Source organism: Plectropomus leopardus, chromosome 13 (genome assembly GCF_008729295.1).
Source record: "Plectropomus leopardus isolate mb chromosome 13, YSFRI_Pleo_2.0, whole genome shotgun sequence".
NCBI lineage: Eukaryota > Metazoa > Chordata > Actinopteri > Perciformes > Serranidae > Plectropomus > Plectropomus leopardus.
The window spans coordinates 18,736,173-18,763,430 of record NC_056475.1 but is presented as its reverse complement, the minus strand read 5'-3'; the positions used below and the strand labels follow the sequence as shown (position 1 = coordinate 18,763,430).

Sequence of the window (27,258 nt, the reverse complement as noted above, 5' to 3'; positions counted from 1 at the left end):
ACAATGTGAGAGAAGTCATGGACTGCATATTCTGCATATCTAATCTCAGTTACAGTCAGATGGCTCTCCTTCCATCCTGATGTTTCCATGTCCTTTCTCCCTCTTTGATAGAAATGTTGTTAACATTTGTCTTTGGGCTGTATATGTATTTATGCTGGCAGTCACTTAAAAGCTAACCAGAAGTTTAAAAAGGGAGCGAAGCAGGTGAATTGTTTGTTTTGTGAAGATGCAAGTTTCCTGTCATGTACCTCTGCATGTCCCAGAGCCGTGAAGAGGCAGCGAATTTCTCTTAACACACCAACAGCCAGTTTCCTCGTGCTGATCTGACACGAGCAGAGGAGCAGCAAAGCCAGGCCTTCAACCGCATGGAGCACTGAGCAGTGAGGGCTTCGCTCTGGCAGTCTGGGGCTGGACTGATGGAGAGGAAAGACAAAGACGGAGGAACAGTTAGTTGGAGCAAAAAATATAACTGAAAGTCTCCTCGTCTGACCAGGAATTAAACCTGTAGTTACACTTTCAGATGGTCAAACTGACAAACTTGCAGAATCATTTTAGAGGCAAGACACATCACAACAATTTCTGAGTAATTGCATGTGACGTGTGAACAAATGACCAACAAATATGTCTTTAAATTGTTGCTGAAAGATCATTTTAAACTCCAAACCTCAACTCCACCTCGCATCTTCCCCTGGAGCTGCAGCGCTAATCTCCACTGCGTGAGCAGCTGGAGAAGGAGCTTCACAGATGCATCCTGCAGACCCTGATGGGTGTCTTGAACCTGGAGGAATTTGGAAAGAGACATTTTTAGAAGGGCTGCCTATGTCAATATGTTAGTTTATATTGTTCAAGAGGATAAAGCCTTTTGAGTCACTTTAGTTGTGTTTTTCCTGTGCTTCCTGATAGGCTTCCTGTGACAAATTAGATAATTTTGCACGGGTAAAGCTACACTTTGCAGTGCTACCTTAATACATGGAGCCAGAGACACTGTAGTACTATTTTCTGTCATCTGTTGTTTATCAATAAACCAAGTCTGAAACCAATGCAAAAGTAGGATATATTCTTTAACTGTCAAAGTAGCTGCATGTGTCAGTGAAGCTCATTTATACCTCGCGTAAAAGGAAATGTGTGTAACCAAACAGGACGTCTTCCCTCCAGTCTGAGAAATCAAGTAACAGGCTCTGCAGGGAATTCTGGGATATAAGACGAAGTTCATCGTCCATGTGCACTGTAAGTCTGAGGGGTAGATGACAACACATGAACAGGGTTAAAGGAAGATCTTAGTGACCTCACTCACAGAGAGAGAAAGCTCTTCCAAGATTTTCCCAAACAATGACTTCAAAATATATAAAAAGAGTAAGTAATATGATTTTAATAGAGCTGAAAAAAATATGCAATTTGTATATCATGTAATGGCGTATCAGCTGGCCAGACATTAAATCTGTCCTGTCTCTAACTCACCGTGAGAGCAGGTCAATGAGCTCAGGTTTCGACATGGCATCAGGGAGGATACGAGGAATGGCAGCCACACATGTCCTGAACAAGTCGATTTTTGGCTTCCTTTCACCACTGTCAAAGATGGAGGAGAATGTAAGCACACTTGCTTAAAGGTACTGTTCACCCCAAAATCAAAATATATATTTTTCCTCTTACCTGTAGTGCTATTTATCATTCTCAATCGTTTTGGTAAGTTACCAAGTTATGCCAGCCAATCGTATCTTTGCACAGAAGGAAGCATGCATCTATACGTGGAGGAGAGCCACATGCTTTGCCTTCTGTGCAGTGATACGGTTGGGCGCTGTTGAAGAAATTGCTGTTGAGTTTTTTTTAAATGTATTTTTATGGCGCTTTGAGCACCACAAGCCGAGTGCTATCTAGCTCCATTATATTTGAGAAAAAGGCCTACATCTCTACAGCAGATATCTTCAACATTGGCAATTCTCACAAGAACAATCCGGATAAATATGTAGCACTACAGGTAAAAGGAAAAACATGTGTTTGTTTTTTTTGTTTGTTTTTTGTTTTAGATTTTATAGGGGGCTTTTCCTGCCTTTATCATAGTATAGTTAAAGAGTGACGCAAGCCAGAATCGAAACCGGGCCGCTGCAAAGGACTTAGCTTACATGGGGCGGATGCTCTACTCACTGAGCTAGAGACCGCCCCATGTGTTTTTGATTTTGCAGTGAACTTTCCCTTTAAGGCAGGCGAAGCTAGTCGTTTGTAACTCAAAATATAGGTGGGTCATGTTTGCAAATGTTAACAATGTATCTACTATAAACATGCACCAGATTTTTATCATTATATTTGTCAGGCTTGTGCCAAAAACTGAGTCATGAAAATGACACAATTTCAAATATTTTACATTTACCTTGTGTGCTTCATTTTCAACTTTAAGCATTTTTTAGATTTAAATTACCCTTAGCACTAAAAGGCTGAGAAAAAGAAGCAACACTTCATTTATTGCGCTTTGTAGTTACATACGTGATCATGTCCTCTGGTTCTTTGTTGAGCATCTGGACGCTGGTGAGCATCATACAACGACCCACCTCCTTGTCCAAGTGTCTCAGGATGTTGTCCAGAGCCTTTCGCACCTGGGAGTAGTACAAGGACATGCCTGTGGAAAACAGGAAGAGACACAGTACATGAAGTTAGAGACTACAGTCTTAGTCACATTCGCTTGAATGCCTACAGACAAACACAGACCTATTAGTTTGGCTTCCTCTTCAGTCAGTGTTTTGCTGAGATAAGTTTTCTTCTTCTTCAGAGAGTTTCCAGAGGGCAGAGTGGCTCCTGTGTTGGGCATAGGAGGCTCTCCGTCCTTCTGTTGCAGAGCATCTGCTATCACAAGGAACGCCCGCAGACCTATGTTCATACGCTGGAACACAGAGAAGGCACAGCATCCTCACTATGTGTGGGAGAGCTTACCAAGAGCAGTGGCAAATTTGCAGCAGGGATTGAGTAAACACACAACACCAAGCACTGCTTTGATTTTGACAAGCAAAATCCATGCACTTGGAGACACAGGATAATATTTACTACATTGTATGTATGTATTGTATGTTTATGTGGGATGATTATTTTTTAAAACACTCAGTGACTTTCAATAAAGGATATGTTTTCCTCATGATGAGAAATCATCTCATCTCACAGTGTTTGTAATTTACTACAAAAACATGTACAGTATATGATTTATGGTTTATATATTGCAATCTCAAAATCCTGATGCCTTACTGTAATTTAAATATTTTTGAATCCTCCGAAACATACTGACCACACTCATCAGTGTCTATTATGTCTTTACCGCAGGTAAAGTAGTACCCAGATCAAAACCTAGTGCCTGCATCACCCACAATGCATCCACATCCCTATGCATCCCCATCCTTATGCTAGTAGCAGCTCACTTAGCATCTAGCCGGTAGTCTCAAGAGGAAATGGGGAGCAGGCTACAGAGGTTTGGTTGGTGTACTTCTTCAAAATTCACACCCCCAGATTTTTAAATTTTCAAACTTGTAGTCCTCAGCCCCAGTCGACACTGACTCGATAACATTACTTTGAGCTCATGGAACTCAGCATGGAGCCACAGAAGACTTAATACAACTTTTTTCACATGAGCAATAGTACTCTCATAGACCTGTAAACAGACTATAAGGAGTAAAAATGATGGAATTGTTCTTCATTTTGTTTTGTTTCTGTTTTTATGACCAGAATTCTGTAATCACATGTAATCAACTCCAAGTGCATCTGTCTTTACGACAGCTCCGGCTTCAAAGCTCCAGCAGAGAGCATACCGTTCTTCACCTTCCTTGCTGACTACAAATAAAAACAGGAATGCTCATCCTTGTAACATGGCCAGGGGGATACACTGTTGATCTGTGTGCGATTGTGTACACATGATTGAATGTCTGTGTCTGCGCTCTTTACCTCTGGATTGAGACTGAAGGCTTTGGCAGGCTTCCCGACACTCAGCAGGTCAAATATGATCTCCTTCATGGCGAAATCCAGTCTCTCCTGAACAGAGGGCAAACAAACTGGTGTTACAGGATTTCAGGGTTAATGTGGCATGAGGCAGCTCGAACATCTACTGTTTGTCACTGATGGTGCACCAAGGCAACATGTTTATTACATAACTGATAACATAGAGAAAAAAAACATGAAAAAAAGACAAAAGAGATGTGAGGACAAGAAGTGTGGACATAATTCTTATTTGTGTTGTATACACTAAATTTCATATTTGCCATTTGTGTATCATCAAAGCAACTGTGGGAGTATGAACTTAAATTTATATATATATATATATATATATATATATATATATATCCTTTATTTAACCAGGTAAAAGACTCACTGAGATTTAAAATCTCTTTTCCAAGAGGGACCTGGCCAAGAGGGCCATATTTTTAAAAAGTTTTTGACCAGTTTCTGCAACTCTGTCTACTAAGAATTTTGGATTAACCAGTGTTTGTGTATCTTAGTGATAGCAGAGAGATCCACAGAATAAATCTTGAAAGTTGGCATTTTGTTGGCTCCACACTAAGCACAACAAGCCCCATTTCATTTCTCGTGTGCTTTGACCTTAAGCAGAGAGTGCCAACCTACATCTAAGACTTCATGTGAGTTTGTGCAAGTGTGATACACACCTGTGCAATGAACTGGATAATCTTGACAAAAATATTTAGGGGCATGTCTCTGGGCACAACACTCCGACTCCCTTTGGGGAAGAGAGTGGAGGTGATGGACGTCAGACGACTGGGGGAGGAAAGATTGACAAGGGAGACAAGCAAGAGGGAAGGGAATGTGATATAAGTTACAAACCTCAGCAAAATCATTTCATATCTCTTTTTAAATCATTTCCATCTCAATTTTAAGAAAATAATTCCCAAACTAAACAAACAACACCGTAACAATGCTCTGAATTTCACAAAGTTAATAAATGGGTTGAGTTTTTGAGGAAATCTGCTAAAAACCTTTCAATCACAAATGTTGGTGCAGCACAAAGGAAGAAGCATAAACAGATCAAAAATTTAAAGAGCTTCTAAGGAGTTTTCAACCTCATTTATTTATGGTAATTATAGTGTGGTTTCACAATATACTTAATAAAGACATATTGATGTTAAAAAAGTTTAACGCTACATATTACATGATGAGAAATCTAATGACGTGTGGCTCTTACCTCTGTGTTCCAGTGTTGCTCTCGCACTTTATTCGGATCATGTAGACCCACAGCAGGCGGTAGAGTGATTCCAAAGCCACACGGGCCATCTTGGGGTCTTTATTCTGCATTCGTGCACGTGCAAACAAAAACTTATTATGTTTCACCAGGTGCAGTATTTCACACACCTCCTGTCTTACAAAAATGCACAACAGAGACACCTAATACATTGTACCTTACAGATGCGTAATAATATACTGTATGCACTGCATACGCTGCTTTCTAAGTACACATTGTGATCATTAATCACACTTGAGAGTAAATCTTTATGAGCCCCCATCAATCACTATGTTCTTAACCTGCAGTGTTTCCCTCGAGGCAGCACATACTGACGGCTGATTGTATAGCTGAAGAGGTATTAGTGCTGGTGCAGTAGTGTGACGCTCAGTATTGTGTGCATGTACTGTTTGTCACTTTGTCAAAATCATACCCCATAGGGCAGAAATCGATTGCACAGACTGCACTGATTTTGTGTGCAAGTATAACACTGCCAGTGATTTACATTAGCTCGTGCAAAGCCTGGCCTCCAGTATTGCTGCTGGGAACTTTCTCTAGAAAATGCTCATCCAAACAACTTCACACTCAACACTGTGCTTCCTTAGGTCCTAAGTAATACACCTGCCATGAACATAGTTGTGCCCCCTAGTAAGGCTTGAGTATACGTGTCAAAATTGTGCAAAGACTCACACAAACATTTTATGGTTTTAGCCACTCCCAGGAACAAAAGCGCTCACTGTGAAAGCCAGTGGGGTTGTTTGGCTTGGATCCAGATCCACATATCGCTGCTGTCGGGCGCAAACCTCCTATCTCCAAAATTGCATTTTTTCAGGAATTAGAAAAAACACTGTGTTTTTAAAAGGATCCAATGGAGATGGGTTTAGTCACAAGCTTTTTGAAATAAATACTCCACATTTGGGGTGGGGGCTGGGGGGGGGGGGGGGTCAACAGAATTAATTTGTTTAAAAAAATAAGAGAAAAAAAAAAAGAAAATAGTCAGGTTTGCGCCCCACAACAACGAATATAGGTGTCCATCCATGCATTAATCACAGCATGGAAATACTCAAGTATGAGTGGGATGCGTCAAAAGTCTATAAATCTTAATGATAGCAGTTGCAAAGTCTTCTGTTTCTATTCAAAACTAATTACTAATAACTACTAATATTTTGAAGCTCACGATTCATGATTTATAGGGAAAGTAAAAAAAAAAAAAAAAAAAACAGTACAAAGGGTTAATAAAATACCAGAGTGCATAAAAAGCATTGGTACACTTCTTTGGATTCTCAGCAACATACCCCCCAAGTGTGAAGTCAATCGGATGAAGATTGTTGAGAAAATCGAAAGACAGACATACAGACAGAGACTCTTTCCTATTTAGTTGGATAATATCTCCGATGGCAGTTCTTGCATTTGCATGGTATAGACAGAGAGGCTGACCTTGAGGTTTGAGAGGCAGTTGTTGAGGAAAATGTGCCAGCGGCTGAGGAAGAACTGCTTCTGACTGACACACAGCAGGCAGGTAACCAGAGGATACAGAGCCTGGTAATGGAGAGAGGACATAAATTGGAAACATTTGCATCAAGCACTTCAAATTCAAAGTTCATTCATTGAATGTAAATACAAAATCAAGTATTCAGGCCGTCTACCTCCCAAGTTTTCTAAATGCTTGGAGCTCATTATTTCGAAACAACTGGTTTTAGACTTCAAATCTGTGAGTGACGTCAGTCAATAAAAGGTCTGAAAATAATTTATTCCAAGCTGAAATCTAATTTCTGAGCTCTTCCTTTATCATCTAAAAACAATGGGCAGTTGCATGAATTCATATTTAGCTTTTCACAGTCGTGATCCACCTGTTTCAGGCCATATAAATCCGTCATTATTAATTTTTTCCAGTCATCTATGGCTTTCTCCCCAGATTTAATTCAATTTAAAAAACTATAAAAAAAAAAAAAAAACCTCTGTGCTTTATCCTGCCACGACGATTGATCAAAAGAAAAGTTAATTCATTTATAGACTTTGGAATTTTCTGAGTTAAAGCAACATGTTTTTGGAAAATACCATAAAGAAAGCTTTCAACATAAAGTTCACATACAGGAATGTGAACTTGGTGTTTCGGCAGTTCAATCATCTGGTAAAGGCATTTAAGTCTGCATGCAGATCATTCTTAGACGTGAATACACCCTTGTCATGAATGGTTATGGAAATAGTAGGTTTGAAGAGCACATCATTTAACCGTCACTCCTCAAAGTTGGTATTTGTTATCTGTCTCCCACACATTACAGCGTCTCCTCTCTAAGGTGATCACAATGTCGAAGAAAGACAATTACAAAAATGCACCACATTACTGTCATTCCAATCATGTCTGTCCATTCTGCTCTGACATGGCAGCTTATTGTTTGTTTGTGCACATGCATGCCTGTGCACTGCTCATTTGGAAAAAGTGAAAAAGAAAAAAAGCATACAGTATGTGAACACAGAGGTGTGTCAAGTCTTGAATGCATGGTTTGCTCGGAGTATGTGGAGAATCTAACAAAGGAAACGTGCATAATGGCCGGGTGACATGTCTGCAGCCCTGAGGACACAAGTCTCTGTCACAGCAGGACGAACCCGTGCACATATCACAAATAACACATCAACAGCAGCCAGGAACATTGCAGCACAGCAGCCTCATGTCATGTTTAGTTATCCAATTTGTCTATCAAATGGCTGAAGAATACAACTGAAAGGTGGGGCAACGTTAACAAGAAAACTAAACGGAAACGTTGCCTCAGCAAGCATTGCAGCGCTAAGTTGACGCACCAGATGGTTTGTTACACAGAACCACCTGAGAAGCCATCACTAGAGACTGTTTGGAGAAGGGCAGGCACTTTGAAAAATTCTTGGTAGGTGATTGGATGAACCATCTGCCTATAACCGTCTATTGCAGGCCATTCAGAAGAAAAGTAAAAAACATCTTTTCCGTGGGGAAAAGCCTTCGGTGCTGTTTTTTGCTTTTACTTTAAATGAAGGAATACTCTCCAGTTCTGATATAACTTAGGCGTCAGGAGCCTCCATTGTCACGTTGGATCAAAAGCCGCCTCTCCCTGTCGTCTCACACAACTAATCTGCCCATAAGTTCTAGTAGCTCCTCTCAGGATGCCGATTGGTTCAAACACAAACTCGTTACTTACTTGACGAGATTTTTGTGTGATCTCGTGATACTGTATATATATTGCAAGGTGATCGCGGACGACAAAAAAATGTTCATCTTATCAAGTCTTAAAAACTCACTTTTTTAAAACCAGTTCTTTATCTTACGAAGGTCTGAGAACAAAACGTTTGTCTAATAAAGTTTATTGCAAGTAATAGTACATAGTGTGGGAATTGTATTTTCTTTATCTTAGAAATAAGTGTCTGTACCTTGAAACAAGAGGTGATAACGCATTAAAATACACATAACCAAACCCCAGTTTACTTGAAATAAATTGATTTGCATTGAAAAAATGTTTTTAAATTGGTTGTCTGGCTATTGTTTTAACTTGTTCTAAGAAAATCAGACGTAGGCAATTAAACTACACACAAAAATACATTTTTAGGGAAGGAAAGAATGTAGTTACATTTTGGTAATCCTGCGTCAGAGATTGTTGCCTGTTCTTTAAAGCCATTAACATTCATGGTTCAAACTTTAAGCCAGTGACAAAGGGAATAAAAGGGAGTTATTTTATTGCATGCTTGTTTATGTGAGACCATGATCTTAATAAGGGAGATGCACTGCATTGAATTTGCTGATTCCCCTGCCTCTTTCCCTGCTGTGGGCAGACACTGCCCACCTGTCTCTGCAACAAAAACTCGCCCGTGTACTGGACACTGCACTCCTGTCTCCTTCCAAAGGACAGATAAAAGCCCACATGCTGCAGAGTTACAGTAAGTGTTTTCACTGATTGATGTTAATGGAGAGGAAATGAAGAGAGATGAGCAGCCGTGAAACAGAATCCTGGGAGAAACTTACCAGAGAGTGTTTCTTTCTCGAGGACAGGTCCAGTGTGGTATCATACAAACTTTCTACGAAATTTCGAAGACATGGCACATTCACCTCGTTCTTCACAGTCTGGGGGAGGAGGCAGAACGGAAGATTAGTTCGGAAAAGTGTTTTTTATCAGATCAACAATGCTTCTTGATGCATGCAGACAGACATACATAAGCATATAATCTGTTACATCCCCCTCAATATTTACAATATGTGTGTTTGTCTGCCTAAATAAAAACATGGACGTAGCAGACTTTTATATGGACAAAATAATCAATATTTACACAATATACGGATGCAGAGAAGGCACAAATTGGTGAAAAAAATGAGCATAATGTAAGAAATTAAGTGCTCCCCCCCAAAACCACCACTTCATATTTGCCCCCTATCACCACCACCATTTAGAAATAAAAACTATGCCATTACATCATTAAATATATGTATACACACATATATATTCATGAGCTTCAAATTTAGATATTCTCAAGCTATAAACACTGTATATTTACACCAACTAAAAGACTGATAGTTTTATTTTAAAAGACAAACAACAACTTAAATGTAATCTGCATTAAAATGAATCAAAAAAAGCCAAAGAGCAGTGAGTGGTGCTCTCAAAAGTCAGATGAAATGCACTTACAGCAGCTACAGGTACAAGTATCTCCACAAAGAGTCCGGCTAATGAGTGTTTAATGTCTTTATCCTTCACTTCCAAGAAATACTGCGCACACTCCTGAAGACATGAAGAGAGAATGAGAGTCAGACACAGGGAGAGAAACAATATATGCACATCAATTCTGTGTACGAGAGGTTAAAATTCCTGTTATGTTATGGCTGAAGGAAATAAGAAGCATTCTCGCCATCGAAGGGCCAATAAACCAGGCACTTAACCCCTAATTACTTCAGAGGAACTTGTAAGTAGTAAAAAGTATGTCTCTATGAGAGCACTAAAATGCTTCCAGACATGAATGTATGCAGAGACACGAGGCGTAAACACTCCTAAACCAGAATCTCTTTACAATCTGTTGGCTTGTTAAATAACAGGCAACGAAATGATTTTAGCTCTACCTGCATGAACTGGAAGGAGGCTTCAAAGTCTTCCACTGGGTACATTTTGATGCGGAAGAACTTGAGTCCCATGATGAGGCTGATGGTGGACTGGATGACGTAGGGGCTCTGCTCCTTCTGTCTCAGCTCCTTCAGCTCGGAGATGAACTTCTTCCTCACTGCTGGGAACCTGTCGTAGAAATGGCAGCCAGATGTGAACAGGTGCTCTATTCTCTGGAGTTTTAGTAAATGTTTTCATATCCAGGCCTCAGCTAAGTGGTGGCATAGTTAGTGGCGTTACATAATGTGTTTATTTGCAAATACTGGGTCTCATGCAGTACAGTACTTGAGTTCATGTACTTAGTTACATTCCAGCACTGGTCAGCAGAGGGACATACAGTCAGTGAAATTACAATAATTGGGGTCCTACCATAAATAACTGTGACAAAATGTGACATGGAGATTTACATGATGGAAAAGGTTACTTTAGAAATGGGTACAATACATCGAGCGTCTGAGACCTGACTTTTTTTGGGATGGTAACTTGAGGGAACAATCTTAACTTTTTGTGTGTGGATTCAATTGGACTGCTACAAGCATTTTATTTTATTTTATTTTACTTTCTTTTGGTTTATCTCTAACTCTTGTAGCAATCTTGTATAAATACAGATAACAATATTGTCTGTTTAATTACATTGAGATAAATAAAAACTTTAATTACAAAAAAGAAAAGACAGTAATTGGGATCAATGCATCAAGTATAGCTGCATCTCTTTAGCCTTAGGATGTAATAATCCAGTCATTATAATTACTGTAAAACATCATCGAAATCTGATTACTAACAAACATACTAACAAAATAATAACAAATCGTGGCTACATACAAAACTGAAGAGAATATTTTTTCGTATATCATCCCTTGCATTAGGCCCATTATGTTATGTTTAAATTAGACTTATAACTCTTACTCCTGTTTGCATGTGCGCATAGGTGTGTGTGCTTGTGTATTTGCCAACCATCCAAACAGATTTTACCAACAGGGCTCTGCAGGCCTATATTTAGAATGGCATCTGGAGGGGTGATGTGGAGGGAATGTGTATGTGTTGTGTGCGTGCACTTGTTCTTCAGGCGTTTGCGCTTTTTTGCGCGTGCTTCTGCATGCTTCACAGGGGTTGCCACGGCAGTTAAGTAAGTGGAACAGTCGTCGGCCTTCTGTTTAGTGCTGAGTTTTTAAATAAGATACACATAAACACCGTGATCCACAAACCAAGCTGGAAAAGCACATACATGATGCCAAAAATAAAGTATGCGCCCAGATTGTTTATTGCCAGTGTGTACTCAACCTTTTCAAAGCCATGTGTGTAAGTAATGTACTACAAATAAATACGACTGAAAACGGTGTTAGGAATCAACTAAGATTCTCAATCAAGTGGAAATCCATCATCCACTCATGAGACAGTCTGGATTTGCTTAGCTGGATCTAAAAGTACCGACTTTGATCCATTATTAGATCGATGACTGTTAAATGATGTGAAAGCTCAGCTAGAATGTGTGCGTGTGCGTGTGTGTGTGTGTGTGTGTGTGTGTGACAGCAGGGACTGAGCCGCCCTGTGAACCTCCTCCATCAAAGTAATAACCCCCTGGAAAATGGGAACAGTCCTCATCCCTCATCACACACAACATTACACAGACGGAGGACCATGATCTGAAGGGTCATTATCCTCAGTTGCCATCAAACACACACATGCACTGGTATTTACCAACACACACACAAATCCAGACTGCCATCACACAGGGAAACACGGGCATTTGTTTTTCATTCACTTGCACTCAAAACACAGGGACAGCCTTTGTAATTGCAGTTTCTATTTAAAAAGGGGTCAAGAGGAGGACAGGTAGGTACTGTAACTACACAGTGATTTTACGGACAAATCAGCACATAGCTGCGGCACATCCTGGCTTGCAAATTTTGCTTTTACTGAGGGTAAGACATGAAGAATTTAATTTTGTACCTTAAAAATAAATAAATCCACATGTAAAACCAAATTATAATCTGGTGTGTTTTTAATATATTTATATTATTTTAATTTTAGTATTTTAATTTATTCATTTATTAGGGCTGGGTTAAAATAATTGATTCAACTGATTCACAGTCATCTTCATTTGAATGATCCCATATCAACTCATCAACCATAATATTCATAAGCTTAAATGTTACCGGTTCTTTTGTCTGAACTTTTGAAATGTTGATGTCATTGAAATTATATGTAGATGTAGCAGGATCAAGGACAAAAATAATTGTGTTTTTTTAAACTTGATTTAAAAAATGACCAATAAATCTACCTTTCTTCTTCTACCTTTGTGTACAATGATCTTTATGTGAAAAACCAAACAAAAATTTGATCACCAAAAACAAAACAAAACAGAATTACAGATATTTAAGGAATTGCCACACATTCATTGTGAAAAGTGGCACAAAAACAAGGGCAATTGTAGTATTCTGAATGACTGTAAATACAATTACTTCAGCTGCATCTGAGATACTTTATGAACCTCGGGAATACCTTTTACAGAGATTTTTACCTATATGGGTATGTGGCAAAACAAAACTTACAAAACATTTACGACAAACAGTACCCGAAACTTTGTGTCAACAGATACAATTAACCCCCACTGACATACAAACATATACATATTCACACACAAACACATGCAGTACCTGGACTGAGCAACAACTCCAACGACTTCAGCATAGAGGTCAGCCACTATGTGCATGTTGCCTGTGTTGGGTCCCAGATACCTGAGAAAGAAACACAAAAAATAAACCTAGTAAACCTATAGTGCTGTGCCAAACTGTGATAACAGTAAATACATTTCTTATTTGTAAATTGCATAAATGCATGCATATGTCAAAACTGCATGTGTAGATTGCAGTGAAACTTTAAACTGTTTAAATTTGATGCATCCTTGTAAATGATTTGTGTTTCTGCAGGTGATCAGTCTTACCCTTCTTTGTATTTGAAGTGCTTGAAGGTCAGGTTAATAACTTCTTGGATGAGTCCATCCAAAAGAGGATGGAGGGGGATCTGAATTGAGAAAAAAAAGTTGTCATTTTGTTCCATATTCAGTCTTATCCCTCTGAACATTTAATCAAAGCAACATGCCCAAATAAAATGTGCTAGTTCTATGTTTTCTGCTCTTTCTGGGGAGTTTGGTGTGCAATATATTTGCATATTCTTGACTGGATCAAAAATATGCAAATTACTCTTTATATTTGCTTGAATTTAGTTGCAGTTTCACACGAGCAGGGTGGGATACACTGCATCTGAAAACTGATGTCAAGTAAGTTGTTAATCAAAGAAATGTGTCAAATAGTTTCCTGTGATTGTTTCTAACTTTTCACGGATTCAAACAAAGGCAAACAGTACATTACCAGTGTGTATTTGTTTTTGGTGACTTAATTATTGTTGAAGACAGACTTGTCTCTTTTAAAAGTCAAACCAAGTCAAGCTAATAATTTTGAAGAGACACACAACAGCGCAGAATTATTATTCAAGCTGTAAATTGAGACTCACCTGCTTCAAAACTTCTATAAGCACTAGAGAAAAAATGAAGTCTATTGCCAGATCCCTCCGCTCCAATAAGTAGTCCTTCTGTTGCTCATCACTGTAACACACAGACAGAAATAAAGAAACAGAAACATTAGTTGTAAAATTAACTAAAACAGTGTTGATTCTGTATAAGAGTGTGTTTTTAACTCTGTACTCAGCACCCAAATGTGTCACATATGAGAATCTGTTTCTATTAAACTCTGTTAATGAATTAATTGTAGGCACCATCTGGTCCACTAAGTAGCTGTTTATACTCAATGTGCAGTTTGTCTGAGATTTGGACACAAGGTTATACAAAGAGGACAACACCTTCAGTTTAGATCAGTTGTCGTGCTTGTGTCCTTTAGGTGTGTATTTATTTAATGACAGTAATGTATTAAATTTTTGTTTGAATGCTGTTTGTCTGGCAGGTTTAAATACAGTTCTAGTGTCCTTATCCTGTCTAGTGACAGAGCTATTTTGTAAAATGAAAGTCATATGGACAGAAATTTCTCTTTAAAAAGAGAGGAAAAATATTTATTTTCAGAAATATCTGTAAAGGTATAAATGGGGCCTAAGTCTTTGATACTATTGCTTATTGTTTATTGCCTCTAAAGGTAACGTAAGGTTGTCAAAAAACTTCAAACTGTTGTGAAAAAGTCTTGTACATCTGACATGATGGTTTGGTTATGTTCTTGTTGTTTTTTGACCATTAATTTTTTTGTACCTGTACATGACAATTCAGACCTACAGATCTCTAACAACATCTCAGGTGGATGCAGAGAAGAGTTACATAAGTACATGTGTGTGCCATTTGCGTCCCCTCACTTTTTTGACTTGGTGTTTGCCCTTGGTCGATATTCATGGGACTCGTCTTCCAGGCCATTCTGCCTCTTGTACCAATCAAACAGAGTCCTCAGGATAGACGGCAGGCAGTACTCTGCTAGAGAACTCATACTGCTGATCAACTATATAGACAGAAGGACGAAGAGCAGGTGAAAGTAAGCAAGAGACAGTGACAGAGGAAAAGGTTTTTCAGGACAGGTATGATGTGTTCACGTCAGGTACACGCACCTGGTCAAACTGTGGGTCCTCCCCTCTCTGCAGAGATTTGTTCAGTGGCTTCTCCTGCGAGATAACGACAGAAAGAAGGGAAGACTCCATGTCAAAAGAGACAAGAACAGGTCGACATTTTGTTCTGAAACTCTGAGACAGGAAACTTGAATGACTAAAAACTGTTGTAAACAAAACTTAGACTGACCAACGTGTCAATACATCATCTGAATCTGTGTAAAATGCTTTTCCAACATGTATAGCCCGTAGATATATAGTTTGTAACTACTGAAGACATTTCAAACCTATGTTGGTGTTGCATTTTCAGCTAAGCGTAAATGTGATCATTGGTTAAGTGCCTACAACAAGCACAGAATCTATTTCATTACTTGGTATCAAAATCGCTGCTTAGGCTTTAATCTTGTTATGGTCCTTTCATGAAACACCAGGTGTTCAGCCTGACGTGTCACAAACATACACAAACACTGCGCTAAAAGGCTAGACGTTAAAAGATGTTAAAAGGGATAGATGTCACTATTTTTATGCAAAGGTCCAAACGTAAACTTGTGTAAAAATAATACAGAAAAGGCCATTTATGCAACTAAACACAGCCTTCCTTAACTGATACTTCAAAAAAGATATTGAATTTTTTATTTAATTCTGCTATTTAAATAGAAATCTCAAGACCTTTGTAAAAAAAAAAGGGTGCATATATTCTCTCATAGTCTCTTATTCAAGTCTATTTTTGCACCTTAGCCTCCTCTCCATGCCTCTGTCTCATAAATGCTTGCTCTCCATCCCTTCAAGCATTATGCATGAGTCATGCATGTCTGCTAGGAAACACCACAGTACATGACGTCCTTAGATGTGTCCTACTCTAGCCATTTAAACTCCTGCTTCCACTCACTTCTCAATTTTCACTGCCTTTAAATTATGTCATAGTATGTCTTATGTGTTTTAGGTTCGTCTGTAGGGATCTCGTTAGCAGTTTTAGGAGGCTTAATAAACCCGTACTTCAGTAGCCCTGACATATCAGCAGCGTGCAGATGACGAGTTCCTTGTTTTGGAAGAATGTTGAACTTAACGGCACGAGTTAATCAGGGGTGGAACTGTAACACTGCCTTAGCGAAGGCTCGCAGAGTGGGATTTTTTTTTTATTTAACCTTTATTTTGACCAATAATCTTATTGAGACAGACAGTCTTAATCTCCCACAGAGGACCAACTACATGGGATATTTGGTGGCTACTGAGTAACTTTTTGTGGCTATGGGCCATCATCCCATGACTAATTTTGACCCCTAAAAGGCCGAACCTCCACATACCACTATACATTAGTGTACATTAGTGTGTAGACATTTGGATTTATTTGAAAAGCCAAATAAACTCTGATAAATCCTCTAAACCTGAAGAAGCAGATTCTGGCACATATTACATGCAAATGGTAATATGAGAGACTCTGGTGTCGGTTACAGTGCGTCACACATATTTGGTTATTTCTGCAAGCAGAAAAGACGCAAATATGTGAATCGAAGGCATCTACATGATAAACAATGAATCTGCTCTGATGAAATTGCACCACTCTATTTTCATTTCAAAACAAACATTGGGTGCTTGACGAGACTAAAAACGTATGTGGAAATGACTATTTTTTGTTCAAATAAAAATTGTGTTGGTGTCACCAAATTGTAGCTGGACCTGAGATGCATCAGAGGTTAAAGATATGAGAAAAGGGCAATATAATAAACTGTAGCATTGTGCACTACTGATGAAACACAAAGACCTTGGTAGTTGCCAGCAATCAGTGACTGCAAAAAGGCTACAGTGTGTTTCACTGTGAGACGCAAATGAAAACATCTAGTTCTTTCTAAAAAAAAAGATGAGGTATTAACATTCACCATTTAGGTTTGCTTATATGTAAAACAGAGCTTTACGGTTTGAACAGAGGAGTTTTTCACTGGTTCACTCTGAGAAATCATAGAAAAAAAAAGACCTAGGCTCAAATATGACCCTAAAGATAAATAGGCAGATACATAAAAAACATATATCAAAACTTTTTAAAGGCCTTTTCTGAATTAGGGTACATTATACTTAAGCAAGAATGCTGAGGATATATTATTTAGTAATGAGGCACATTGTAGGCATCACTTCCTCTGCACAAAATAGATAAGTGAACATATACTGTCATAAAAGCCACTCTGCATAACATAATCAGATCAAACGTAAACCTAAACGATGCTGTAACCTGAGAGAGACGGGATGAGAAAACAAGATACAGATGAAAAGTCACTCACCAGTGGTTCTGCCATGATGATGCGTATCTTGCGTTCGGAGAGCAAGGTGAAGTTGGCAAACAAGCTTTTTAGGACAAACTCTCCTGGCTTGCTCTCGGGGTCCACGTTGACAGGCGCCATGACGACAGGACCCTTCCTCTCTCCCAAGGTTCCACTGACTGGCGGGAGGGGGGGCTTCAGTCCCACTGGAGAGGCTGGAGAGTCAGGACAGGTCACTTAGTAAGTCAGGGGTTTCCAAAGTCTGCTGTGTCACCCCTCCGCCCCAAAAAAATAAAAATAAAAAATATTCCTAATATTCATTAACTGGGGAAAACCACTATTACATTTTTAGATGGGCATGCGCATTTCAATACAACAACAGCAAAATGAAGCGGGGTGTTGCGCGCACAGCACACATTGTGTTCATGTTTTCTTTGGGGGTTTCGTGACAATGCATCGAAGAGTTGGTCTTAAATATAACTAAAAATACTTCAGTATAGCAAAATTTTATATTTGAAGCTGAAATTTGTAAATTCATTTTGTTTCACCTGGGAGTAGCTGCCCTGACTACAACACCCAGTGGTAAAATTGATAAATCAGTCTGGTGCAATGTTTGGCTTATTATCAGACTTGTTTGATTTTTTTACACTGGCCCAACTCCTTTTATACATTGAGTGCCACTTTTTAGACTTAAGTCGTTTACTTTTTGGCAAAATGTGTGCACAAATATCTATTAGCAGTTCCTGTTTGCAATATATCTATGGATGTAGATCACTGGAATACTTTCATACTGAAGAAAACTTAAAAGGGAGATGATTTTTAAAGCTCTGCATTCATAATGAGCGTCTTCTCTGTGATTTCTGAGCGGATTTAAAGCTGTTTATTTATGATGGACTTCAGAGATGAAATGTAAGTTGAACCCAATCTAAAAATATGAGGATGATGTCTGTGTATTCAGAATTGACTGAGCTACGACTCCGACAAGGGCTAAGATTTCTGACGTAAATGGTTTTTAAGAACCTTAATTGTCTCAGTGAGTTGTATTTCACAATGACTGCTGCAGGTCCAAATGCTACAATACAAACTGCCAATCTTCATGCAAGAACCCTCCCTGCATTGTACCGCCGAGACACCGACCGTCATGCTTTCTATACAGCTGCTTGTTTCAATAAACCTCATAATTTTATCCTAACTCTACCCTAGTTTCTTCTCGCCTGTTTCCAGTAGGACTGTTTGGCTTTCTGTTGTATCGCGGCCTATGTATCCCATTCCTGTTTCTGGTGCTATGTAAATGAAAAATATTATTATAATTATTATTATTACTTAAACAAATAAACAGAATTTGTCCACATCAGAACATTATCATTTCTTTCTGTAAGGTCAAAACTCTGACAGGGCACACTTTCCAGGCACACAGATGGACTCACAATCTCACTGGGCAGTCCATGTTTTCATTTCTCCCCTCTGATTACATCATTAGGGAGACTGGGCACAATCAATTCTCGCAAGACATAATGATAACAGACAGAAAAAAGACAGACAGGGAGTGTTTAGAGTCTAGAAGGGGCTTGAGTAAGAGACAGACAACAGACGGACAGAGAGATATAGTAAAGGAGAGGGTATTTCCTGCCAGGCGTTTCTAGGAATATTGGCATGCCCTCAAAATAGAACCAACTCATCACTGTAAGCAAATTTCCACGGCCTCGGTGACTATGCACTATAAAATCTTCAGCAAAACTTTGTGGAAATTGTGCATCCACTAAGGACTATTGTTACCAATGCAGTTTAAGAAAAAATGCTCACAACTGCTGTAACAAAGAAAGAAAAAACATTTGATTCCCCAAACATGCAAGAACCAGGTTCATAAAATACTTCTTTCCCCAAGGTAAAACAAAGCAATAATTCACCAGAGCAATTCCCAGAAGTTGCTGTATAGTCTGTGTGAGCTAACCACTCAGGTCAGGTCTAACTGACCTTTTGTGACCACGTGACCTGACCTTACTGAAGAGGTGAGATGTAAACAGTAATTCCCGGATGAGACAGGCCCCCAGGCCTCAGACAGCAACCTGTTTGTGTGAAAGCTGAGCACCAAAACGAGGCAAACATGAATGCGCACGCACATACACACGCCTGCACGCTTACCAAGGCCCTTGATGAAGCTGATGACACTAGCCCTGCTCCATTTAGTTGGCACTTCCATGGTGCAAGAAACAGAAGGACAAGGATGGGTAAAATGGGCAGAAACAGGAGGATGGAGGAGGGGAGGGATGCTGGGAGAGGGTAGAAGGCTGAAGAGGGGTAGCTGAATAGTCTACAAGAATATAACTCCCATGATTGACAAATAAAAGTAATTCCTTGTGGGGAGATTAGCAGCACAGAAGAAGTCTTTAATATCCAACTATTCCACCATGACAGTAACTACAGACATCAGAATCATGTCTGGTTTTGGCACTCGGCAGGTTTATCCAAAGCTAAAAGTGTGAAGCTCCATCCTTCAGAAAATGAAAGGCAGGTAAAGTGAAAGACGTGTGCCTGAGGCGATAAAACTCATGACAGCTGTATTCCACATTCAATCCAAATGAAACAGGCAGATATGCTGTATCCACAGACCGGAAGAGCCATAGCCAGGTTAAATCCACCAAAATGAAGACCACTTGATGCCTACAAGCTGCGAGCGTTGCAATTACAGTGAAAGGGATGGTGTCAAAGAAGTATCTTCTCGAAATAGCAGAGCCAAATTGTTTCGTCGTGAGTGAACTCTACCAACAGGGGTCGAAAAATATTCCACTGTACGGCTCCAGCAGAGGCTTGGGTGGATCAGAGGTTGCATAGGGCCCCATGCTTGAGAGCGACATGAGCCTAAAGACCAACTATCAGTTTCGACTTTAGCTCCTGCTCCGACGACGGCCTGCCATCACTTTGCGGTACGACAGCTCCCGTGTCCTCGGAATCCTTGCATCGGAAAGTTGTGTTGAAATAAAGTGCTACTTTGAGAGCTGCTCTGTGGCTGTTCTTTAGTTGTCAGTAGCAGTTAAGTAAAGTCTGCTCCTTGTGGAGATCTGACCAGAAGAGTTGGGTTGGAATTTCAACACTGCCCCGAGAGAGAGGCGAGGGGAGGAGGGAGGCGCTATATATAGAGCACTGGAGGTCAATCTCTTACATACCCACCACTCCCACTGACCCCTACTCATACACAAGTGCACACACATGCAAACACACACAACTCACACAGACACACACAAAAACATGTACGCATTTAAGCAAAAGTTTTGCGGGGCAAACGGTGACAAATCAGGAAAACTAAGTAATGTGATTAAACTACAGAGCAAATGGCACTGATTTAATTCAGTGAATGCAAGGTCGACTCTAAACAGAGCTAATCCGGTAAAGCTTCTCTGTGACATGAATTTAAGGTGTGTGTGTGTGTGTGTATGAATGTGTACATGCTTGTGTTTGGGGGGGGCCTTTTGCATGTCAGTGGGGAGAAGAAATGAGAGAAGGAAGACGTAATGGTGTCCAATAAAGCTGTCGATGGAGCGCACCAGAGCGCTTCCCGGGACCCTCGTAGAAATTTGCATGAGTCAGCATGTTAAGAGATGAATCAGCAGAAATCTGCCATGTCTAGTCAATACAAGTCTACCTTGGTTGAATTAAATTTCATACCATAAAAGGTGTATTTAAGATACTCTGTTGAGCGAGACAGAAAGAAAAAGAAAGACAGAAAGACAGAATCAGACAGACAGATAGAAAGATAGAAATAGGTAGATATAAATATGCCAAAAAAGAAGAGTAACAGAGGAGATGATGCAGAGGAGACAGGGAGCATATAAAGAAAATATCTACAGGCATAGGTCAATTAAATTATTAGTCGATGGACATAAAATTTGTTCTGTTTTAGTCACATTTGAAAGAAAAACAAACATTCCCTGATTCCAGCTTCTAAAAAGAGAGCTTTTCACATTTTTTTTTTGTCATACACAATTGCAAAATTAATAATTTGAGTCTTGAATTGTTGGTTGGACAAAATATGACATCATCCTGGACTCTGGGAAATTTTAATGGTAATTTTTCACTATTTTCTACATTTTTTCCCGACAAAATGATTAATAGATCAAGAAGATAATACACAGATGAACTGACAAAAACAAAGTTAGTGAGAATTTTTTGCGGCGTGTGCTACTCTATCTGATGTCCTGGATGTAGTTGTAGTTATGGTATCCAATGTGCTGCTTTTAATTGATTCGTCCTCATTAGAATTAACATGTTTGAATCAATGTTTTGATCAATGCTGCCAAAAAAGATTCTTGCTTTACAACAGAAATCTCCTCATACAGTTACAAAGGCTCAGTGGATTAACATATATATTGAAATGAAATAATATGGAGCTATCAGTGGCGAGAGTGTGTGATGCTGGTGCTATCTCAGCTTGAAAGTGAGGGCAGATAAAATCAAGGAATAATGTAGAATAACCATTTCTACATACATTATGCAAAATTATGGATCCATGTGTCCTCAAAATATTCTAAAGAGATCCTTGGGTACCGGATGGGGTGGAAACGGGGTGTACTTGTTTTGTATTGTATTGTTGTTATTTTCATTATGCTTTGAGTTTATATATCAGATGGAAAAGAACAAAAAAGCTGATCACAAAAAAAACAAAACATTGTAAGTTGCAGGCCTGATCTAAAGACAACTTTACATCAATATTCAGGTTTACTGTCATCCATCACGTCATACCACTAACAAGCGTACTGAAGTGATGAATCATGACTATCGTGATAACACACATGTACACACCCTGACACATAAAGAACACAGCTTTCAAACATAAGTCGTCATATGGAGGTTAAAATAAAGGCCTGGATGTTAACATGGGCTGGTTAAGCATTACAATGGCTTTTCTTGGCTTGTAAAAGAACAAATCACTCCAGTACAGCTTGTACAGTTTGTTGGCAGAGTCTAAGTAAAGTGGATTGCGATGAGTCACTTTTAAAAGCGCACACAATTACCATAAAAAACACACCGACTGCCCTCGACAAGACCTAGCAGAACTAAACCTGTATGTTGTCAGAGAAGGCAGCTGACAAACTCTCATTGCGTGTGATTAATGTATCCTGGCATTTTCATTGTGTAACTGTTGGTCTTTCAGTCGGTTAGTTATGACAGCCTTAAGTGGTAAATCTGTGCGCTTAAATCACAGATCTAGTCACATGTATAATCGAAGAGTTTGACAATTGTGTGTTTTGTAATGATTATAATTTCAAAAAGGCCTCCTCTAGCCATGTGCTGACCGAGATCGCAGACATGAACAAATTGCAGAATCATAATAACTTTACAGTTTACTGTGTTTTCATATTGACCCTTTTTGTTTACATTTGGATTCAGGGTTGTTCTTTTAACTAGCTTCTGTGTGTTAGCATAGTTGATAAAAGTCTACACACGATTATTTCAGTATGGCTGGCATGAGATGGCAAGCTGAACTTGATGAGGTCAGCTATTTACCTAGCTATTTCAAGTACTTTAACTGCTTGAAATCACAAATGTAACTTAGATTTATCAAGCCTGTTTCAATCGTTCTGACTGCCTTCATCATAATGACTTTGGAGCAGACAAACCTACATGACTGAATTTGGTCAAATAGATCTAACAAGCCAGAGTTTAAATGAAGAAACACACACGCTATCTCATGCTGGTCCCTGTGATTTCTTTTGTTATTACATCACACACATAAATGCGTGAGGGGGGAAGCCATCAACACATCCCCTGCAATTCCTCTGTAACCCTTACACCAAAATAACCCCCGCTGACAGTAACCTTCAGCACACGCCTAAAATATGAGCTCTACGTGGTTATACTGCTAAACCCCCCCAGCACAAGCACACACACACACACACACACACAAACCAGAACATTTTTATAGTGTCTAAGGGGCACACAGGTAACAGAGCAGAGGGGCATCCATATAACTGTTAAAGTACTCAAAAAAGTGCACAAACGTTTATGTAAAATAAAATTAAAAAGCTAACACAAGCAGTGTTCAGTCAATATATGAAATACGACAGTCGAGCCTGCTGGTTGATCTCTGCATCCTCTATATCAAGAAAACATCGATGTTACTGTAAAGGTATACTCCAGGCCGCATGGTGATGACTATATTAAAGTCCCAGGGGTAAAATAATATGGCAGTGCTTTCTGCTTACTGTAATGTCTCAGGTTCATGAGCCCATAGCTTAAAGTGGTAAAAAAAGTACAGTATGTCCAGTTGGTGACAGTCTGGGACAATGCGGCTGGGCGTCCGTCCCAGACTGCCTCAGTTACATGCACTATCTTTACCTTCCGTTTGGTAAACACTGACTCACTGACTGAGGAGCTGATTAAAGGATTCACGTTTTTTGGACCGTAAACAGCACCTGTAGTAGGGCTGACTGAATGATAACGCATGTCAACATTTTGACAAGCTCAACATTTTGTTGAGCTTGACAGTTTTTTTTTAACAAAACTCCGTTTCAGTGCTGAGCACAAAGATTGCAACAAAGTCAAAGACTGAGTTCTTCTTTCGCTGAGTAATGTGCTGTATAATTTATATAGAAAACTGCTGAGGAGCCAGATTTACCCTCCATTAACCCTGGAGCAGTTCTCTCTCTCTCAACCCCTTGTCTTCCATTATTCCATTACGTAACATTGCCAAATATTGACAGTGTGGATCATGCTGCATGCTGCCTCATCCACTCCAACACACACACACACACACACACACACACACACACACACACACACACACACACACATACACACACAGATACACAAACAAAATAAGCATAGTCTGTACACTGCAGGATCTACTGACAATTAGTCGGTCGGATACGAGGGCAAGCCGCATCACGGATTTGTTTGGGCATACCAGCGACAACAACTGTGATGTGTTAGCTGTACTCACTCCCTCCTAAGGACTTGAGCAGAGACTTGATGCTGATGTCAAAGAAGCCTGAATCCTGCTGGCTGGTCGCCATGGCTGCAGAGGATATGTCGCCACGGTGACAGACAGCAGAGGGAGGACAGGACGGCAGGATGAGGCGTTGCGGACAGAGCAAGTGAGAGAAAGAGGAGTGCGCTCCGTCAGAGAACGACTGGGAGAGAGGGATGCGGGTGGGCAGCCAGCGATGCGGATGTTGCGGCTGTCTGCTGCTGAGTGTGTGTGTTTGTTTGTGTGTGTGCCTGCGTGCCGTGTACAAAAAAAAAAGAGTGTGTGTGTGTGTGCGTCAAAGAGGAGGAAAAGGAGAGCGCCACTCAGCCTCGCCTGCGCTCTGTGTTGCTATCTTGCTGGCTAACACCCCCCATCCCCTCTCTGTTTTGCTCTCTCAGGACAGTGATACACAGATGTTGGTAGATGCAGGCAGCCAATCCTCTTAGAGGAAAGACAGAGAGAGAGAGAGAGAGGGCGAGAGAGCGAAAGGGGGGGTGGAAAAACATACAGTAGATAGTACTGCAAGGGAGGGGGGTGGCAGAAAATAGAGGGAGGGAAGATGGGAATGAAGAGGCAGAAGGAGGAGGGATACTGGGGTAATTAAGGTGAAAGAGACAGAGGGCAGAAAAGCAATGTTTTTAGATAAATGTTTTCCATGTCTATCTCGCAGTAAGTGCTGACTGAGCATGCTACAAGCCTGCCTCAACCAATGAGAGCCAAGAGATGCACTACTAGGCAGGCAGCACCAATGAATAGCCAGGAATAATAACTGGGCAATGCCATCAATGCCTCAAATGTTTCCAACTCCACACTGCACATATATTCTAACTAAGTTTGAAGTGTGTACAGCATGAATACTACTTCTAGTTGATTCCTGAGTGTGGTGGATTTTCATGATACTGATACTGCTTATCAAGACAGATACTTATTTATACTCTAATTAATACTACTCTTGATAATTAGATACAAAAAATAAATGAAATTAATTTAATTAATGAAAAGGCATGAAATGATTCCATACTTATTTTGTTATTACTACTTGTTTCCTGAGTTTTATGTGTATGTATATATAAATAAATATATATAGAACAAGGGAGGAGCATTTGCATCAAATGTCAAGTCAACAAATGTCTGCTAGTGATGCACCTTAATGTTGCTTCACTTCCAGAAACATAAGTAATTTTACAAATGACCAAAGACAGGATTTCCCACGCATTTGTTTATTTTGGTGGCCTGCAATGATTAAAACATCTGCAACCATGAATTGATTTTTTTATTTTTGGAGCTGGACCATTATTGGAATAAATATACCATTCAGTTATGCACTGCACCACACCCTTAGTGTGCAGAGCATAATCTGGGCACAGCTGGAGCACTAAAATGCCATGCGCAATGAAAGGGAAACTGTCAAATTAACCCTAAGTAAACATATTACAAATTGCGCTGGCTCTAAAAATTTGCATTCACTGCCTCTGCAGCAGCTCCTCCTCTCATCACCCTTTTTGATTTTGATCAGATCAATGATTCAACCCGTGCCGTGAGTGACACAGACTTGATGCTGTTGAGAAAGAAATGATCCCATGAAGAGTTTCACCTGCACTGCATCTACAGACCAACAAAAAACATCCATATTTAAAGAGGTGACACAGAATGGTAGAAGGGACTCACACAAGATAATGCTGTAGCATTAACCTTTTCTCGAAAGATTTTTGTGAAAAAAAAGTAGTTATGGGATTTCTTGACAAAACATCCATTACCTAACATTTACCACCCCAACTATTTTTAATTTGTTACCTCCCGCCCTAAATTACTATGTGAGCCAACACCAACATTTGCCAAAACTTTGCTTGTGGCTGATATTAACCTTCTACCCTACTGTTGTGGTTACATTCTTGACAAATCATTTAAAGAGTTAAAGTACAGTTTCTGACAAATAGACAACTGTAAGAGAGATAAATCCACTCCCTCCACCTTAAACAGTCACATATTCCCTTGGCTATCCTCACAGTTTTCTGTCCAAGCAGAAAGGTATGATGGCCATCACGGCAATGATGCTATGGTTGGGTGACCAAGAGTGGAAGTACAAGTGGATAATTAGGGTCATCATGTAATTCCCTGGATGAACTGCGGAAGTGCCACAGGACATGTGAACAGGCGAGGGTGGGTGAACAGAGGAAGGGGGGTTGGGCGGAGCAAAAAGTGCATAAGATACAGTATCGTGCAAAGCCGCAGTTCACAGGAGAGCTACCAAGCACAGAATGGCCTGGTTCACATTAACAGACAATTACAGTCTAATCTCAGAGGAGGAGAAATATAGCAGAGAGCCACTGCAGGCCTATTCCTGTCTGCAACTTCTGCTTACTTCATTATAGACCTGGGCCAAATAGTATCAGCAAGTGACAATTTTTGCCTTGGTATTATCCTGCTGTGCTTACTGAATCAAGACAAATCAGCCCAGTTGATAATCACAGAAAAGTAATCTATTTTTCAAATGTTCTACTGCAGCTGCAACTTTTCTGTGTGTATCCTCCGCTGGGCAGCCGAGCTCAAAGATGGTTACTAAAGAATATTTGACAAAGGTTTGTTCTGTGTTATCTCAACCCACTGTGACCTCATCTCTTCTTACTCAAGACAAAGCATGAAAATGTCATGGATTATTGTTTGTTGACCTTATTTCTCACATTTCTCATTAGGTTAAATTACGTCTGCCAGCTGTGGGATTATAGGAGGTTTTAGCTGTTACGTATGGGCAAACTAAACATGACAAAGGTAATTTCTGCGTGAGTGGAAATGTTGCTGGTGAGGCAGACTAGCTTTTTTTGTGAGAACAGAGAGGTGTGCAAAGTGCAAAGCATTTGTTGGAGTGCAACTTGTGTCAAAGATATGAAAATCAAATACACACACACACACACACACACACACACACCCTTGTAGAGGTCCTGGGATTCCTCACATTCTGAGCAGGGGCCTGGGCATGCCAGCTGTTGGAATGTGACTCCTCCACACACACACACACACACACACACACACGCACACATATGCACACATATGCACATTTTTTGCAGGGACGTCCTGATCAAGTTTTTGGCCCAAATCCCAATATTACGAGTCCTTAATCATCTGTTA

The 27,258-nt window shown here is 39.8% G+C and overlaps 1 protein-coding gene across 7 annotated transcripts in view; it reads right to left on the bottom strand.

Moving 5' to 3' along the window:
• Window positions 1-27,258, bottom strand: part of fryb (furry homolog b (Drosophila)) — a 72,674-nt gene that overhangs the window by 30,263 nt on the left and 15,153 nt on the right. For 4 of the 7 annotated variants that reach the window (XM_042499054.1, XM_042499050.1, XM_042499052.1 and 1 more), the window contains exons 2-20: window positions 17,190-17,383; window positions 14,920-14,973; window positions 14,674-14,813; window positions 13,831-13,921; window positions 13,262-13,341; window positions 12,975-13,055; window positions 10,278-10,446; window positions 9,850-9,942; window positions 9,192-9,290; window positions 6,641-6,742; window positions 5,168-5,271; window positions 4,635-4,743; window positions 3,919-4,005; window positions 2,701-2,872; window positions 2,479-2,611; window positions 1,459-1,566; window positions 1,107-1,233; window positions 665-778; window positions 249-413 (exon numbers count right to left, since the gene is read on the bottom strand). In XM_042499054.1, the coding sequence (XP_042354988.1) occupies window positions 249-413; window positions 665-778; window positions 1,107-1,233; window positions 1,459-1,566; window positions 2,479-2,611; window positions 2,701-2,872; window positions 3,919-4,005; window positions 4,635-4,743; window positions 5,168-5,271; window positions 6,641-6,742; window positions 9,192-9,290; window positions 9,850-9,942; window positions 10,278-10,446; window positions 12,975-13,055; window positions 13,262-13,341; window positions 13,831-13,921; window positions 14,674-14,813; window positions 14,920-14,973; window positions 17,190-17,309 (2,148 nt within the window). In that variant the 5' untranslated portion in view covers window positions 17,310-17,383. Of the gene's footprint in view, window positions 1-248; window positions 414-664; window positions 779-1,106; window positions 1,234-1,458; window positions 1,567-2,478; window positions 2,612-2,700; window positions 2,873-3,918; window positions 4,006-4,634; window positions 4,744-5,167; window positions 5,272-6,640; window positions 6,743-9,191; window positions 9,291-9,849; window positions 9,943-10,277; window positions 10,447-12,974; window positions 13,056-13,261; window positions 13,342-13,830; window positions 13,922-14,673; window positions 14,814-14,919; window positions 14,974-17,189; window positions 17,384-19,310; window positions 20,187-24,105; window positions 24,396-27,258 lie in introns of those variants that run through there. The other 3 variants (XM_042499055.1, XM_042499056.1, XM_042499053.1) reach the window with 2 other exon arrangements.